The 14,908-nt window shown below is 38.4% G+C and overlaps 1 protein-coding gene across 5 annotated transcripts in view; it reads left to right on the forward strand.

Annotated features, from left to right (window-relative positions):
* Nucleotides 1-14,908, forward strand: part of CSRNP3 (cysteine and serine rich nuclear protein 3) — a 169,849-nt gene that overhangs the window by 105,081 nt on the left and 49,860 nt on the right. For all 5 annotated transcript variants that reach the window (XM_048869293.2, XM_048869296.2, XM_048869294.2 and 2 more), the window contains one exon: nucleotides 3,569-3,739. In XM_048869293.2, coding sequence (XP_048725250.1) covers nucleotides 3,569-3,739 — 171 coding nt within the window. The remainder of the gene's footprint in view (nucleotides 1-3,568; nucleotides 3,740-14,908) is intronic.

The following is a 14,908-nucleotide window of genomic DNA, read 5'->3' on the forward strand; positions in this document are numbered from 1 at the left end:
TCCATACTATTCATGATTTTACAGACCTCTATCATATTCCCCCTTAGTCTTCTCTTTTCCAAGCTGAACAGTCCCAGTCTTTGTAATCACTACTCAAATGGAAGCTGTTCTATATTGGTTTTCCAATGATAACTTGCATGATGCTTATTAGATACAGATTATGACATAATTGAATTGGAGTACAATGAACTAGTCAGGCCAGTTGACACTCGCTACTTGACACCAGTGAACCTCTTGCCCTCTGGCACTTGGGATGCTCTTAGGGTCACACTTCCCCTAAAATAGCTGTATCATACTAATGAGAGCTATGATTAACATAATTTGTGAACAATTAAAAAAAAGAAAACTCTGGAAAATAGCCATTGATTTCTTACTCCAGGCTTGGATGTAATTCTTCCCTGCACCTCTTCCCTCCACTCTTACCCTCAAAAGAAAGCTGCAATTCCAGTGCCTCTGCTTCTCTCTTTCCTATCACTTAATACCGGTTTTACACAAGGAAACAGTACAAAAAGAAAAAGAGAGGCAACTAAACTTGGGTCAGCATAAAATTTGCGATGAAACATGCCCAAAATGTAAGTTAGAGGGCATCTACAAGGGAAATTTGGATGTACCCATCAAAAGATACTCAATTTGTTTAGCTAAGTTTCACAAATCATTTCATAAATCTTTTAACTAGGTTTCTTTACTTAATTTGGGGCTGGATTGTAGTCTCTTCCCACAAAAGGAGAAGCTAGGGAGTCAGTCTTCCTTACTGGCTGGTGTCAAGTAGGGAATGCTAGTTCCAGAGTATTGACTGTGGAAATCTGATGGAAAGCTATTGCTTCTTAAAGTACTACCCAATTGAAGCAGCAAGAACTTCCCACTAGGCTCCATTGCCTCTGCTGCCACACAACAAAGAGGGAGTTAGAAAGTGAGTTGTGTTATCAGGGGAAGAAAAGTAGCACAGAGGGGCCCCAGCCTCCATATTGCTTCCTAGTTCAGAATGGGACTGGGGCTGAATTTTTGAGCAGATCCACGGCACTGGGAGCCTGTACATACTAACCACGGTGTAACCTTAATTCTTGGAAACTCTGTGGGTTCTTGCTGGCCCAGCTGTGGGCTTCCCTGTGGGAGGAGATTATTCCTTTAATAGGAGAGGCAGTTTTCAAAGCTTAACATATCTTTTTTCGGTTCTGTGATTTTTAGACTATTATTTTAGATTAATTTTCTTTTTAGAAATAAATAGTGCATTTAAAAGAAAATGAAGATTCAAAAAAATCAGTTTTGATTGATTGCAAACATTTTTGGTTTCTTTAGCTGTAGGATAGCACTTCTTAGCAAATTTCATTTCTTTACAAGTAAAGAAAAATATAAATAATTACATTTTTTACTTTTCACATCCACAGAGAAATTTTAGTCATGGCAGACTTTCAAGGAACAGTTACTTGAAAGTCATGGTGAAAAGGAAAAAAGTCATGGACGATAATAAAAGAAAGTCAAAGCAGTAAACTTTGTCTTGTGCCAGTTTTTTAAAAAATCTTTTCCCCTTTATTAGTGCAAATGACAAAAACAGTGATACCGTTTCCAGAGTGAGGTTTGACAGCTGAACTCTATAATCTCAAACTAACCCTCTGTATTTTCAAAATATTTTCTTGGGAGAGGGGGAGAATCTCATGACCCCTTGGGAAATTAAAGTTCTCACAGAAATTCCATTCATGTGCTCTTTTGTGTTGCCAGAATCATTGCAGAGCTCCTGCTGGTTATTAACTTCCAAATCAGCCCAGGGTTTAACTTTGTGGCTTTCAGTTAAGTTGATTCAACTGCTTATCATCACATTTCTTGTCATAGATCGTTCTTTGTAAAATCAAAATGAAACATGAAAATTACAGACTATCTAACATGCATGACAAAAGTTGAGCCCTTTAAAGGTAAAATTGACATGGGAATTTGAGAGAGAAAATACAAAAAAAAAATATGAACAAAATATCTAAAGAGAGACTTAAAAGTACAGCTTTTATAACTAGGAATGGCAGAATTTTATATTTCATAATTTCAACAAATAATATCAATATTATGTTTAAGCTTTTAATTTTATTTAAATTTGCATAGTTGCACAAAATTAAGCATTTTAAATTTTTTTATTAATTTAAATTTTCTCAGTTGTGGGAAATTATGAGGGGGGGACAATAAATCAGACAATTATTTAATAACAGCAGAGATTAAGATTCAAAAAGTTAAAGTTTTATAACCATTAAAACACAAATTGTCAACATCACAAGTCAAAACATACAAAGTAAATATCCTTAAATCAACTCTGAACTTTGCAAGCAGCATTTTTCTTTCTTTGCCTGTCTATAAATTTCAGCTATTATCACTGGAAATATTTTTTCACTTGTGTATGTACAGTGAAATCAATGTGTACTGACATTTACCAATTAAAAAATCTACTCCTTCCAAGAGTACCCTATATACTTCCACAGTAATGCTTTTCACCATGGCATGGTGTAGATAATTAATTTTGTCCCAGCAGAGGCCTCTGAATAAGATGATGTTGGGCGGTCATAAGGCAGTTATAAATCAGTTAGCACAGTGGGGAATGGGTTAGCTGTTTAGTTTCTATTCATCCCTGGTGAAAACACCGTCTTTTAGGAATTGGGTGAATGCACACTTCTTATTCAAACTGAGCCTCCTCTGTAAGCCCTCTGAAAAGGTTTTCAGCGTTGAGTTTTAAAACAAAATGAAAAGGATTGTAAGACTTTTTTGTTTTCGAGCTGCCAGCTCATTTGAGCTACAAATATAAGATTTTGCTCTTTATTGCAACAAGGAGGATCTCAACATTCACATCCAAGCAATTTGGGTCTACGGTACTTCTGAGTCAATCTCCTCTTGGTCGCTAACTTTGCACATGCACATCAGGCAAATACTCCTGTTTGTACATGTAGTTGCATGTCAAATTGGGAACTTTACTCTCCTTTCTATACAGTACCTTGTCTGGCAGTCATGGGATATTAAAACAGATGCATACACTACATCTTACCCCTGAAACCTGAGGGTCATCTCATTAATCTGTGAGTCCCCTAGCCCTAGGCTAGTGGCATCTCCCTCTAGAGCCTGTCAAGGCCACTCATTCAGTCAGCCTGAGGAATTCTGAAGAGAAACTCAAGGCCCAATCCTAAAATGTTCTAAAATCAGTGGAAGTTTAGGGTGCTCAACACCTGAGGATCAGGCCCTTAATGAGATGCTTTCGCATTTCTGTGTCTCTTTTGGCCTGAAAACAGCCTGTTTTCAAATTAGATTTTAGTGCTTTCCACAAAGGGGGTAACTGTTGTAACAAAAGATACCTCTCATCATGAAAATAAATCTGTTATACCCCTTCTTCATGGATAGCAAATTACTACTGGGTTTGGTGTTGTATTTCTGTTTACTTTCCTATAATGTATACAATACATCCCAATAAACAGTCATTCAGAAACAAAAGTGATAGTCTATTTTGTATATAAAAATCCCCATAAAAATTACATTGTAGACCTTGATTGCATGGTCAGTGGTCAAATTTTTCAGTGCTTCATTGCTCTTGTTCCTGTTACAGGTACATGTGACAGCGTTGCAGCTATGAGTGGAATTTTAAAGAGGAAATTTGAAGAAGTTGACGGCTCCTCACCCTGCTCCTCTGTGCGGGAATCTGATGATGACATTTCTAGCAGTGAAAGTGCTGACAGTGGTGATAGTGTCAATCCATCCACTTCTAATCATTTTACCCGTAAGTACTAAAGTTGTATATAAGCCACATTGTTTTTCTCTATAAGAGAAATCATATTACATGGCTTAATAATAATTCCTAGCACTTACACAGCACTCTTCAGTAGATCTGAAAGCACTTTACAAAGAAGGCCAGTTTCATTATTCCTGTTTTAGAGATGGGAAAGCTTAGGCATAGAGAGAGGCAGTGACTTGCCCAAGGTCACTGTGATGGTCCCTGGTTTACAGTCACCCAGCAGGCTCAGGCATTTTGTCTTCATATTTTTAATTCACTTTAATATCTGTACAAATTCTTTATTAGTCTGATATATTTTGACTAATATAGGAACATAAGACATAGGAAGGAACTTTCCAGGTCATTGAGTCCAGTACCCTGCTACTGCAGGCAAACGTTATACACTGCAAGCCCTTTAAAACATGCCATTTGGCTTAGATAGCTACATATTAGTAGTCAGATAACCTCAGAATTTGCAGTATTTCAGTGTATCTTACAGCTGGTATAGGGAAGTACAAAGGGATCGTTTTGCAAGATACTGCAGGTAACCCTATCTATTTGTCTTGGATAAAATTGGCAAGTTTTTAAGCGCCACATTCTATGCAGCCAGTATCATGAAATATAGTGCTTAGTATCATCTGCTTTGGTGTACTATATATAATAATACTTTCTTTTTAAATCAGAATGGTCACACTATAAATGACTTACTGAAATATGCTGCAGATCAGACAGTGATCCTGGCAGCCACTGGTCACAACAGTAGTTTGCCTGCTCCAAATCGGAATTTTCTTCTATGCAGTGAACAAATATTTTGTGGAGATAAGTATTTGCTTCAAGGTTAGCAAAAATGGGCAGATTATGGGATTAGAATATCTGATGAGAATGAATTTGTTTTTGGCAGTGGAGTGTTGGTTGTATTGAGGTTTTTTTTTTAATACTGAGTTGAATATTTTAAACAGTCTAGGGCCAGGTTCTGCAACTCTTTGCACAAATAGTCCCACTGAAGAAGTCAATTGCTTAATTTTTAATTGGTTCATTTAACTGAACTGGAGATATCTGCATGAGAAACAGTCGCAACTCCTGATTTATTCAGGTTTTGACAGGTTTCAGAGTAACAGCCGTGTTAGTCTGTATTCGCAAAAAGAAAAGGAGTACTTGTGGCACCTTAGAGACTAACCAATTTATTTGAGCATAAGCTTTCGTGAGCTACAGCTCACTTCATCGGATGCATACTGTGGAAACTGCAGAAGACATTATATACACAGAGACCATGAAACAATACCTCCTCCCACCCCACTCTCCTGCTGGTAATAGCTTATCTAAAGTGATCACTCTCCTTACAACTTGATTATCATACACTCCTTTTCTTTATTCAGGTTTTGTACATTATTCCCCTTTAGTTTATACACAAAAAGTGCATGAAATTCTAAATTTACACAGATCCTAAACCAGTACATTGAACCTTGAGTTCAGTGTGTTCACTTCTTCCTCTTGTACAATATAACCCATAACCATTTCAGAATATGGGAATTAAATTACTGTATGATTTAGAGACGGCATTCCTAGATCTCATCAAATCTTTATGCTAATTAATTAGTGGGAAAAACTACCTTACAAATTACTGAGATTTTTTAAGTGCAGACATATTATTTTATCCTGCTAAAGGCTATCCATAATTTATCAATTTGCCTCATATGCAGAAATTAACTACATTGTATATATTGTATCCTAGCTTTTTCAAGGAAACAACTCCATTGTGTCTTGATCATATGATGTGAAACACCTTTCTACAGAAACATATCTGTCTTTTAAGGAAAATATAGGTTATACATTCCTTTATCATATGGAAGAAATTACATACGTAAAATTAAAAAAATCCCAGTCATCGTGTCATTATGTCCTATCTATGATTATGTCTGTTGAGTGAAATGGATTACTATGACTTGGTTAAATATAATCATTCACCGAACTGGTGAAAAGCATTTTGTGTAACTAATGTGAAGAAAAAGGGGGCGGGGGGGGGGCGTGCGCGCATGCGCACACACGTGCAGACATACAATTTAAACACATTTTTAAGAGAGAAAATTTTGTGGGTTTTGACTTTGTGATAGCTATTGCAGCCCTGAATTATAATTCAGATGTTCTGATGTTGTTTTTTGATGGCAATACTCATGTTGGCAGATTTTCATTCATGCTGGCAGGTGACAAAGATGTGCAAGTGTTTTTGTGCTGAAACTGCTTATTTTCTCCTTTCCTTCATGCTTTTTACTTCTGCTGATGTCCATCACTCATCTCATGTGAACATGTGTTCAGCTGGCTAAATTAGACTTAGGAAAGGTATCCTGTTAACTCTGGTCACATATTTTCACTTCCAGCCACTCTGCTCATTAGAAATATAGACACCTTTGTTATATTTAGGTTCCTTGGAACGCTGGTGAGCTCTTACATCAACAATATACTTCAGTTGTCCAGCAGTTCACTGAAAGGAAATAGTATACCTTATTTTAACAATATATATATTTGGTTATATTTCAATAAAAAAAGTGGTTGAGTGATGGAGTGAACTGTCCAGTGTGGATGATTTTAACCTACTAATAAATTTCATTACCACTACAGGGTCAGAAGTGGTTAGTTACATTACCTTTTTCCTACCAATTGTCTCACAAAGGGCAGGAAAAATAGTGGGCAAAATGTCTTCTTTATTTATCTTGTTTTCCAATTAATTTAATGTTAATTTTAGCACAAGGATACTACAGCCTTTTGACCTCTTAAACTCAAGAAGATACTAAATGTTTAATATGCTACTTAGAACAATAAAACCCCATAAACCTCATTACTCTATATCAGTGGTTCCAAAACTGGGGTTCGCGAAATGTTACAGGAGGTTCTCGGGAAAAAATTCCCTAATGGCGACAGAGCATTCCCTAGGGACCCCAGGCAGCACGGGGCCAGCAGCCCAGAGCCCCTGGACTTCCAAGAGCTAAGCAGATCAAGGCCAGCATATCTATCACACTGAGGAGATTTGAACTTCAAGACTCCTTATAAGAAATGGAAAGGGAGGTGGATATTTTTTGCTCTTTTTAAAATTAAACAGGCAGCTAGTGTTGTTTTTAAAATTATTATGAAGAACAAGTTACAAGCTTTGTTGTAATGTGCGTTGTTTGCCTGGACTGCTCAAGACCTGAATGCTTGTGTAGGAGGAACTCTTTGAGTTGGTTTCTTAAATACCTTCATGCTGTTTCACATCTGATACTCCTTGGTGAAACATAGGAGCCTTGTCTTATAACAGGCTTATTCAAAGTGATACAAGCTACAAAAGTGAGATCTTGGAAGAGTGTTGCTGTTTTCATAATGTAATAAAAATACTGTAATGATAAATAATAATTCATAATAAATAGTGTGTAATAAGCATGTCATAAAAACAAGTTGTATATTTCCAAGATCACTGCTTTTATAATTATACTCAGGTAAATGAGAAAATCCATGGAAATATTTATTTTTAGGAAGGGGTTCTCAAGACTTGACATTTTAGTGAAAGGTTTCATAGGTTGTTAAAGTTTGGGAACCACTGCTCTATACCTATTTATAAATTTAATTAAATCAGACATTTTAGTCAACTAAAAATAGCAAGATATTAAGTAAAAATGTTAAAAGTGGTATCTTTTGAGTATTAATATCCCCTACAACTTTTGGACATGATACCATGAAACCCCCTTCTTATGTAAGTAGTCTTCACACAGGAGTCAAATGATTCCATTGTGAGCTTCAAGCAGATAAGCTGTTAAACCTTCTACTTTTATCTTTTACTAACCCCAGGTCTGTATTAAATACAGTTTTGTGGTTGCTTTTAATTTTCCTACTGTATCCAACTGATGGAACATAAAACTCCTCTCAGATGTAACCTTCAGAAAATACCTGCCAGTCAGCAAGAACCCATTTGCTTGGTCAAAATTAACAGTAATAACCAGATACCTTTGTAATTTACTGAGGCATCCCAAAACTTCTGTTTCTTACTGTAGTTTTTTAAAAGCTATGACAGTTTCTCTGTTTTACAACAGAAACTGTTGGTATAATTCTACAGTTTTGCACAGCTTTTCTGTAAACTAAACTGATATAAGACATTCCTAAAATAAGAGTTTCCACACACAGATTTGTGCCAGAATAACAGAAAGTGTGAATCACAAACTGTGACACAGTAGTCAGCTCCTTAAGCATAGTGGTGCCTAAAGGTTGCGTGGTGTGGCCATTTTGGGTTTTGAAATGTCTGACCTACAGAGTTGGCAATAGGCATAAGCAGACTAAACAATTGCTTAGGGCCCCAAGCAGCTTGGGCGGGGGGTAGGGGGGCACTATTAATTGTTAGTATGTGTTGGGGGGGGTATTCCTGCTTAGGGCCCCCGGTCGCTAGCACTGGCACTGATGACAAACAAGGACCTAGGAGATATTGGTAGAAAGGAAGCAGTCCTGGGAATAAATGGTGTTTTGGAAAAAGTCCCATCACTGTTTCTTTAAGGACTCCAGACCTAGAGCCTTGCAGAGTGGGTGGGACAAGGCTTCGCTCTCTCTCCTGACCAATGGAGATACACTGTCTCCCCTTCCTTAAAGCTCATATGCTGCCTTCTCCCTCATAGCAGGACAGACACCAACAAAGGAAAGTTTGTATGCTGAACCCTCAGAGCCCAGGGACTGATTGGGGAAAGGAGACAGCTGAAGGAGAAGCTAGTTAAGGCCCTATAGTTGGCCTAAACTGCAACCCAGCTCCAAGGAAGAGAGCTGGAGAGTCCTGTGTTAAGGGGAGAGACTATTGAAAGTACAGGCCAGCTCCAAGGACGAGAGATGCAAGAGCATTGTCTTCAGGCATTGCTTTTCTGAATTTGGTCAACCGCAGTACAATATTACTGACCATATCAAGGACCAGATTCTTAGCTGGTATAAGTCAATATAGTTCCACTGAAGTAAAGGGGATGACTATACCAATTTACCCCCAGACTTGCTTTTTGCCCATTCTCAACCAAGCAGGATTCAAGCACAGCTTAGGGTTAGGGCTTAGGGCAATATTGGTAGTATTTCAATGATATGCATATATTACATTTAGGGTACAATGTTGATAAGCTAAAATGCAATAGTTACTATGACATAAGACATTATTTCTGAGTAGCCACATAGGAGAATATTGAAGTGACATGGTAACTTTCTCTACTGGTAATATCTTGATGACTGTGTACCTGTAAGCTGATTTGTGTTACCACAGCATCTACTTTAGTGTATGTATGATTCAGCATAGACTGGGTTTGAAACAATCTATTTACATCAGATAGTCACCAAAACAGAAAATAGCAATTTGATTCCGAGTGCACCAGTTTATAAGACAGATTGTCACTAGTGTTCCTTATTTCTGAATATATTAAATTGTCAGACTTAGAAATAGAAACTTGAAAGTTTTAACACAAGTGCATAACATTAAATCTTGATTGTTTTTGAAATACTGTTCTAAATATTGTTCTTTAGCTTCAAGAACAATGTTTTTAAATATAGGCATTGGAAAACTACAGCTTTTAGTTAGTGAGTAACAGCAGATCTCAGAAATATTTGGCCAGAGCTACTGGCAATATGGAAATATGAAAAGTAAGTTGAATGTACATGCTTTAATTTTACTTTTACAAACAGTGCCCTGAGTTCATATGGTAAGGGTCTAAATTCAAAAAAACATATGTACTGTATCTTCAAAACAGCTTTATGCAATATTTTGAATAAGCACGTATTTGACAAGCTTTATTACCTTCCAGGTTAGGTTAGAATCAACACAGCTTGGAGACCCCAGAAGGAGGTGCTAGTATTGTATGCTTGTACATAGTCAGAAAGTGGCATATGTTCAATTTCTAGAATTCTGGTATATGTTTTACTATATACCATATATTTATACAGCTATAGGTACAGTATATTTGTAGTGGTTTAACTTAACTTTTTTTCTAGCACTTAAAAATAAACATAAACAAACCTTTTCCTGTCTTGCTATTTAAAAGTGATTTACATTTTAGATAGTTACTCTGTGCTTAAAAACATTTGATTAATTTAAATATGCCAGTAAAATTGCTAGTTTTAGAAAAAGCCAAGATACTCTTTTCCAAAATTTTGTATTTCAGTGAGAAATTAATTTCCTATATTTTATCACTTCTACAGTTTCTAGGAAGAACCTTTATGCACTTTGGTTCAAGAAAGAAAATATGTTAATTGGGACAATTGATGAAACAGGTTATATGCATGTAGAAAAATTTTTCATTTTAGTCAGCTGCTTGTGTCCTTGATATTCCTACTTTGACTTCCCTACACTCAGTAAATTTCCACTGGTGGTCATCCAGTCACCTTTGGTTGTCTTAATTAGATTGTAAGCTTTCCGGAGCTGGGAACATTTCTCTTTTTGTGCATTTTAAAATACGGTGTAAATTTACAATGCTATATAAATTATTTAAATATGAAAACACTATATTATGGGCTTTAGATTGTGGTTAAAAAAAAGCAGTTTATTTTTATTGTAATGTCTGGCCCTTTCTCTCTTGTCACTCCTGCATATTTATTGCTTTTACATTTTCCATGGTCATATAGGTATATAGTTAAGTTTTATATAAGAGATTAATTTCCATGTTTACTTTTGCTGCTTAGTACAATGTCATCCCTAATGTACATCATACAGCCTTTCTGCCTATTAGGAGATTACCTGGGTGAGGCAATGGGGGGAGTTGACATAGAGCCAGCATAACTGCCTAACACCAAGGAGAAGCCACTGCTGCTTCAGAAAGGGCTTTGAATAGGAGCCTCATCTAGTTATTAATCCAGACAACAGGGGGACCTTTTCCCCCATGGAAAGCAGTTATAAACCCCAGGCACTTTGAGTGCATTTGGTTGTTGCATTTCAAATAAGCTTGTACGCTAAAGTAAGAGAATAAAATCCAGCACTGTATAAACTGGAGTGTTTGGTCTCTCTAACCCAGTCTGACTTATTTCACTTGACTCACCACTAATGTAGATGTTTTACATGTACAACTGATACATTAAAACCTTCCAGTAAAATTAAATGATGGTTAGTTGGAAGCTATATCCAAGCGTGTATAGTAACAGAGTGAAGTCTCTTTAAAATATACATTAAAAATATATTTCCCTCATTCTCTTAACCCATCCATCGACACGAAGAAATAATGGAATATTGCACCAGAGGGTTGTATGAAACTCATTTGAACTAGGACGTACACTGAAAATAGCATGGGCACATCATACGTCAGCCAGTTGCACTGCCTCTGTCACACTTGCACATTTCCTCTTCTTTGATCCCACGGAAGCCTTTTCCTTCCTTGATTTTTTTTTTAAAAATATTCAGTTGCTACTCGTTTTTCTGTCATTTCTTGATACCTTACACCGTTTCCTTTCCTCTTCTTCTGTTGGATCTTTGATCATCCTCCTGCGTGCCCTTTGTCTAGTGCTCCCACCCCCGATGAAGTTTGATTTTAGATACAAATTGTCTTTCAAAGACCAGCAGTTTGGGGATTGTGGAGCACCTTGATGGCTTACAGTCAGCAGGCCCTTCTATATACTATTTCTATTACGGTAGCACTTAGGTCTCTAAGTGGACCCCAAGTGGAGATCTGGACCCCAATTCTGAAACTTGTCTTCTTTTTCTAATTAATCCCATGAGTTCTGAATAGTAGAGAAAACCTTATGGACTAATTCTCTTGCTCCTCTGAGTTAGAACTGGAGTAGATTAGAAGGAGGTAATTTTTGAATCAATAATGGAACTACAGCATATCGGCAAGCAGGCAATGTGTATACCTATGCAGGGTAGCTAATGTATCTCAGTGGCCCTTAAAGTACATATTGGATCAGATTCACCACCATATTCCAGCTGCTCTGCTCCACTAGCTATAAACTTAGTTTAACTGGCCAGTGCCAAGGATGCAGAGCGCCAGTTAAACTAGGTTTATGGCTGCTCTGCATCACTGGAGTGGTGCAAAGCAACCAGAGCATAGCAGTGAATCTTGAACTATTATGCCTACAGGTGAAATTCTCTAGTATGGTGCCAAGGAGCTTCAGCTGGCTTTAGTCTCTAACCACTGCCGTTACCAGACAATGAATTAGAAAACAGATTATTATTTATGTAGTTGGTTTCATTTAAAACATCTTAAAAAAACCAAAACAGTAGCCCAAGCCATTCAAATCTTTGCAGGAGGGAAAAAAATCATAAACTATCTGGAAACAAATGGACAAACAATGAAATTACAGAGTGCTGGTACATTGTGTTTCCAGAAAAATGCACTGCTTAATAAAGGGCTTGATGCCTGCTGCATGAGCTTCCATTGCAGGGTTAATTTAAGATGGAACCCAATGCATAGAACATCCAATATTTTGAAAAAGAAATCCAATCCATCCAAAAAGCATGGGTCGCAGTTACCAGGTACATAGCCAAAAGAGATGGTTATATTCCATTGGCCAGACACAGATGGGAAAAGACCTTTGTGGTCTAATATGATTGGGCTGGGCAGAATTCCATATTTATGTTTTTATAATTTCAATGGGTACTAGAGATGTTTGTATTTTAACAGTTTTTAAAAAATTATTTTTATAGACTTTAAAATTTTTGAAGTTGAAAGAAATTATGGGGAAAGTCAAACAATGGTGGGGGGTGTCAGACAATAATTGGGGATATGATTTTTTATGTTAAAGTTATGTGTAATTCATGGCATAGTCATGATAAAAGATAGATGATTTTATGCTGTGATTACAGCAACCTTGTGAACCCTGCTGCCGCTCATTAACAGTTCATTAGTTTTCTTTGATCTACTCTTCTTTTGAAACAGGCTCAGAACTAAATCAAAGCACAGTAACTGTTAATCAGTGCTCAAATTATGGGCAGGGTTCCCCTACCCCATCTGTCCCCCCATTCCACTCCGTCTCCCAACATAAGAACGGCCATACTGGGTCAGACCAAAGGTCCATCAAGCCTAGTATCCTGTCCTCTGACCGTGGCCAATGGCAGGTGCCCCAAAGAGAATGAACAGACAGGTAATCCAAGTGATCCATGCCCTGTCACCCAATCGCAGCTTCTGGCAAACAGAGCCTAGGGACACCATTCCTGCCCATCCTGGCTAATAGCCATTGATGGACCTACCTTCCATGAATCCCCACTCTGCAGATCCTTCTTCCCACTGCAGAGCTCCTAAAAGGGGCAGAGCTGGGTCTTTGCCCCTCTCGTTTCCCATATCCTTTGTGTTGACAGCTCCCATTCTTCGCCCTCTTTTCTCCTTGTAGGTGCCCTAGACCTCACCCTACCTCCCTCCTCCATCCCTGCTCACTACTGGCTTGCCTGATCTCCAACACACACACCCAGCCACCACCAACCCCTTTTCCCATCTCTCTCCCCAGTCAATTGGTGGAGAAGGTGTGGTCTGGAGGCACACAGCAGGCACAGGATAGTACCAGTCTCTGCTAATCAGTGGGCTAGGGTACTGGGCCATGCCTCTCACTTCCTGCTGGTATGAAGGGATTCTCCATCAGAGATCGTCAGAGCCTGGGATTTGCCAGTCAAGGTCCAGGCCTGGGCAGCAGGTCTCACCGGTAGGCTAGGGAGAGAGATGGAAAAGGATGATGGGGAGCTGGAAGCAGAGGGGACCATGGGAGTTTGAGGGCCTGGGGACCTACAAGGGAGAAAGAGACTGGGACATGAGGGGGCAAAGACCCAGCCCTGCCCCTTCTAGGAGCTGCACACTGAACAGAGGGGTTTGCAGGGAATCAGAATGTAAGTGGGGGACAGAGATGGGGAGGGTCTAGAGCAGGGCTGGGAAAGGCAGAGGGGGTCTGAGATGCCTAGAGCTAGCGGATGTTGGGTAAGTGCAGAAGGCTTGGTGGGGAGGCAGTGGTAGGGGCAAGGAAGCAGATTAGAAATGGGGGCAGGGCAAAGGCAGACAGGATTTAAGGGTTAGTGCTGGGTAGGGGTGGAGGCAGCTGATGAAAGCAAACTAAGGAATTGTTCATATGGACCCTGCTGCCACACATCTTTCAAAGAGGATTTGATCAAAGCAAACTAATATTCTGCATGCACGATATGGCAAAATTCCTGGTTCTATGACAGTGGTGACCACTGTGACACAATTGCAACCCTAACAACAATTATTTAGTGACCGTAGATGTTGAGATTGAAAATGTTAAAACTTTATAACCATTAAAACACAAACTGTCAACATCACATGTCAGAATATACAAAGTAAATATATTAACATCAGACTCTAATAAGTTCTCAAGCAGCATTTTTCTTACTTTGCCTATAGGTAAATTTTGATTATTATCAATGGAAATATTTTTGTCTGTTTGTTCGCACACAGTGTATCAACATTTACTGCTAAAACCCTAATCTTTCTAAGCCTATCTGTGATCAACTAACGACAGCTTCCCTACACTATCTGCCGATTATAAACTCTAGTAACAAATGCACCTTTAATAACGGGCAGGTATCTCAGTTACTTCTGCCAACAGCATCATCTCATTCTTATCTGGATTAAGTTTTAGCCAACTGGCTCTCATCCATGACCCCAGTGACACAGGTGTCACCATCATACTGAAAATGGCACAACCCACGTCTCCTCATTATCCCTCCTCACAGCCCCTAATACACATTGAAAGGAACGGTTCCATTTGGTTTTCCTGCAGAACTCCACATGTGAGTCCCCTGAGGGATGACAAGCCATTGCCTCAGCCCTGCCTTTGAGATAGCTTGGTTAGGACGGAGCATTAGCAGTCCTGTCCACTCCTGAATAGACCTGACACATTTTTTTCCATATTTAACTGAAACTTTGTCATTTTATATATGTTTTGACCAATTATATAACTGTTCAAAACATGGGTGAGGAAAAGTTCTAGCAAAAAAACCTCCCAACATTTTCTGCCATTTTTCTAGGAAATTTGGAATGTTTCTAATTTTTCTCACCAGTGTTAGTTTTTAATATGGCCCTTGAGGGTGCTAGAATTAATAGCATCCATTAATACTATGTCCCCACTGTATATCTTTTCCTTCACCCAAATGGTGCATGTCCTCATGGAACATGCTGGTTACATGTAACCTCATACTGAGTGTTGTGTTCCACTTCCTTGTCTTTGTGGTGGATTGAGAATGTTGAAGAGTAACATCACGTT

The sequence above is a fragment of the Caretta caretta genome, chromosome 11 (assembly GCF_965140235.1).
Source record: "Caretta caretta isolate rCarCar2 chromosome 11, rCarCar1.hap1, whole genome shotgun sequence".
In the NCBI taxonomy this organism is placed as follows: Eukaryota; Metazoa; Chordata; order Testudines; family Cheloniidae; genus Caretta; species Caretta caretta.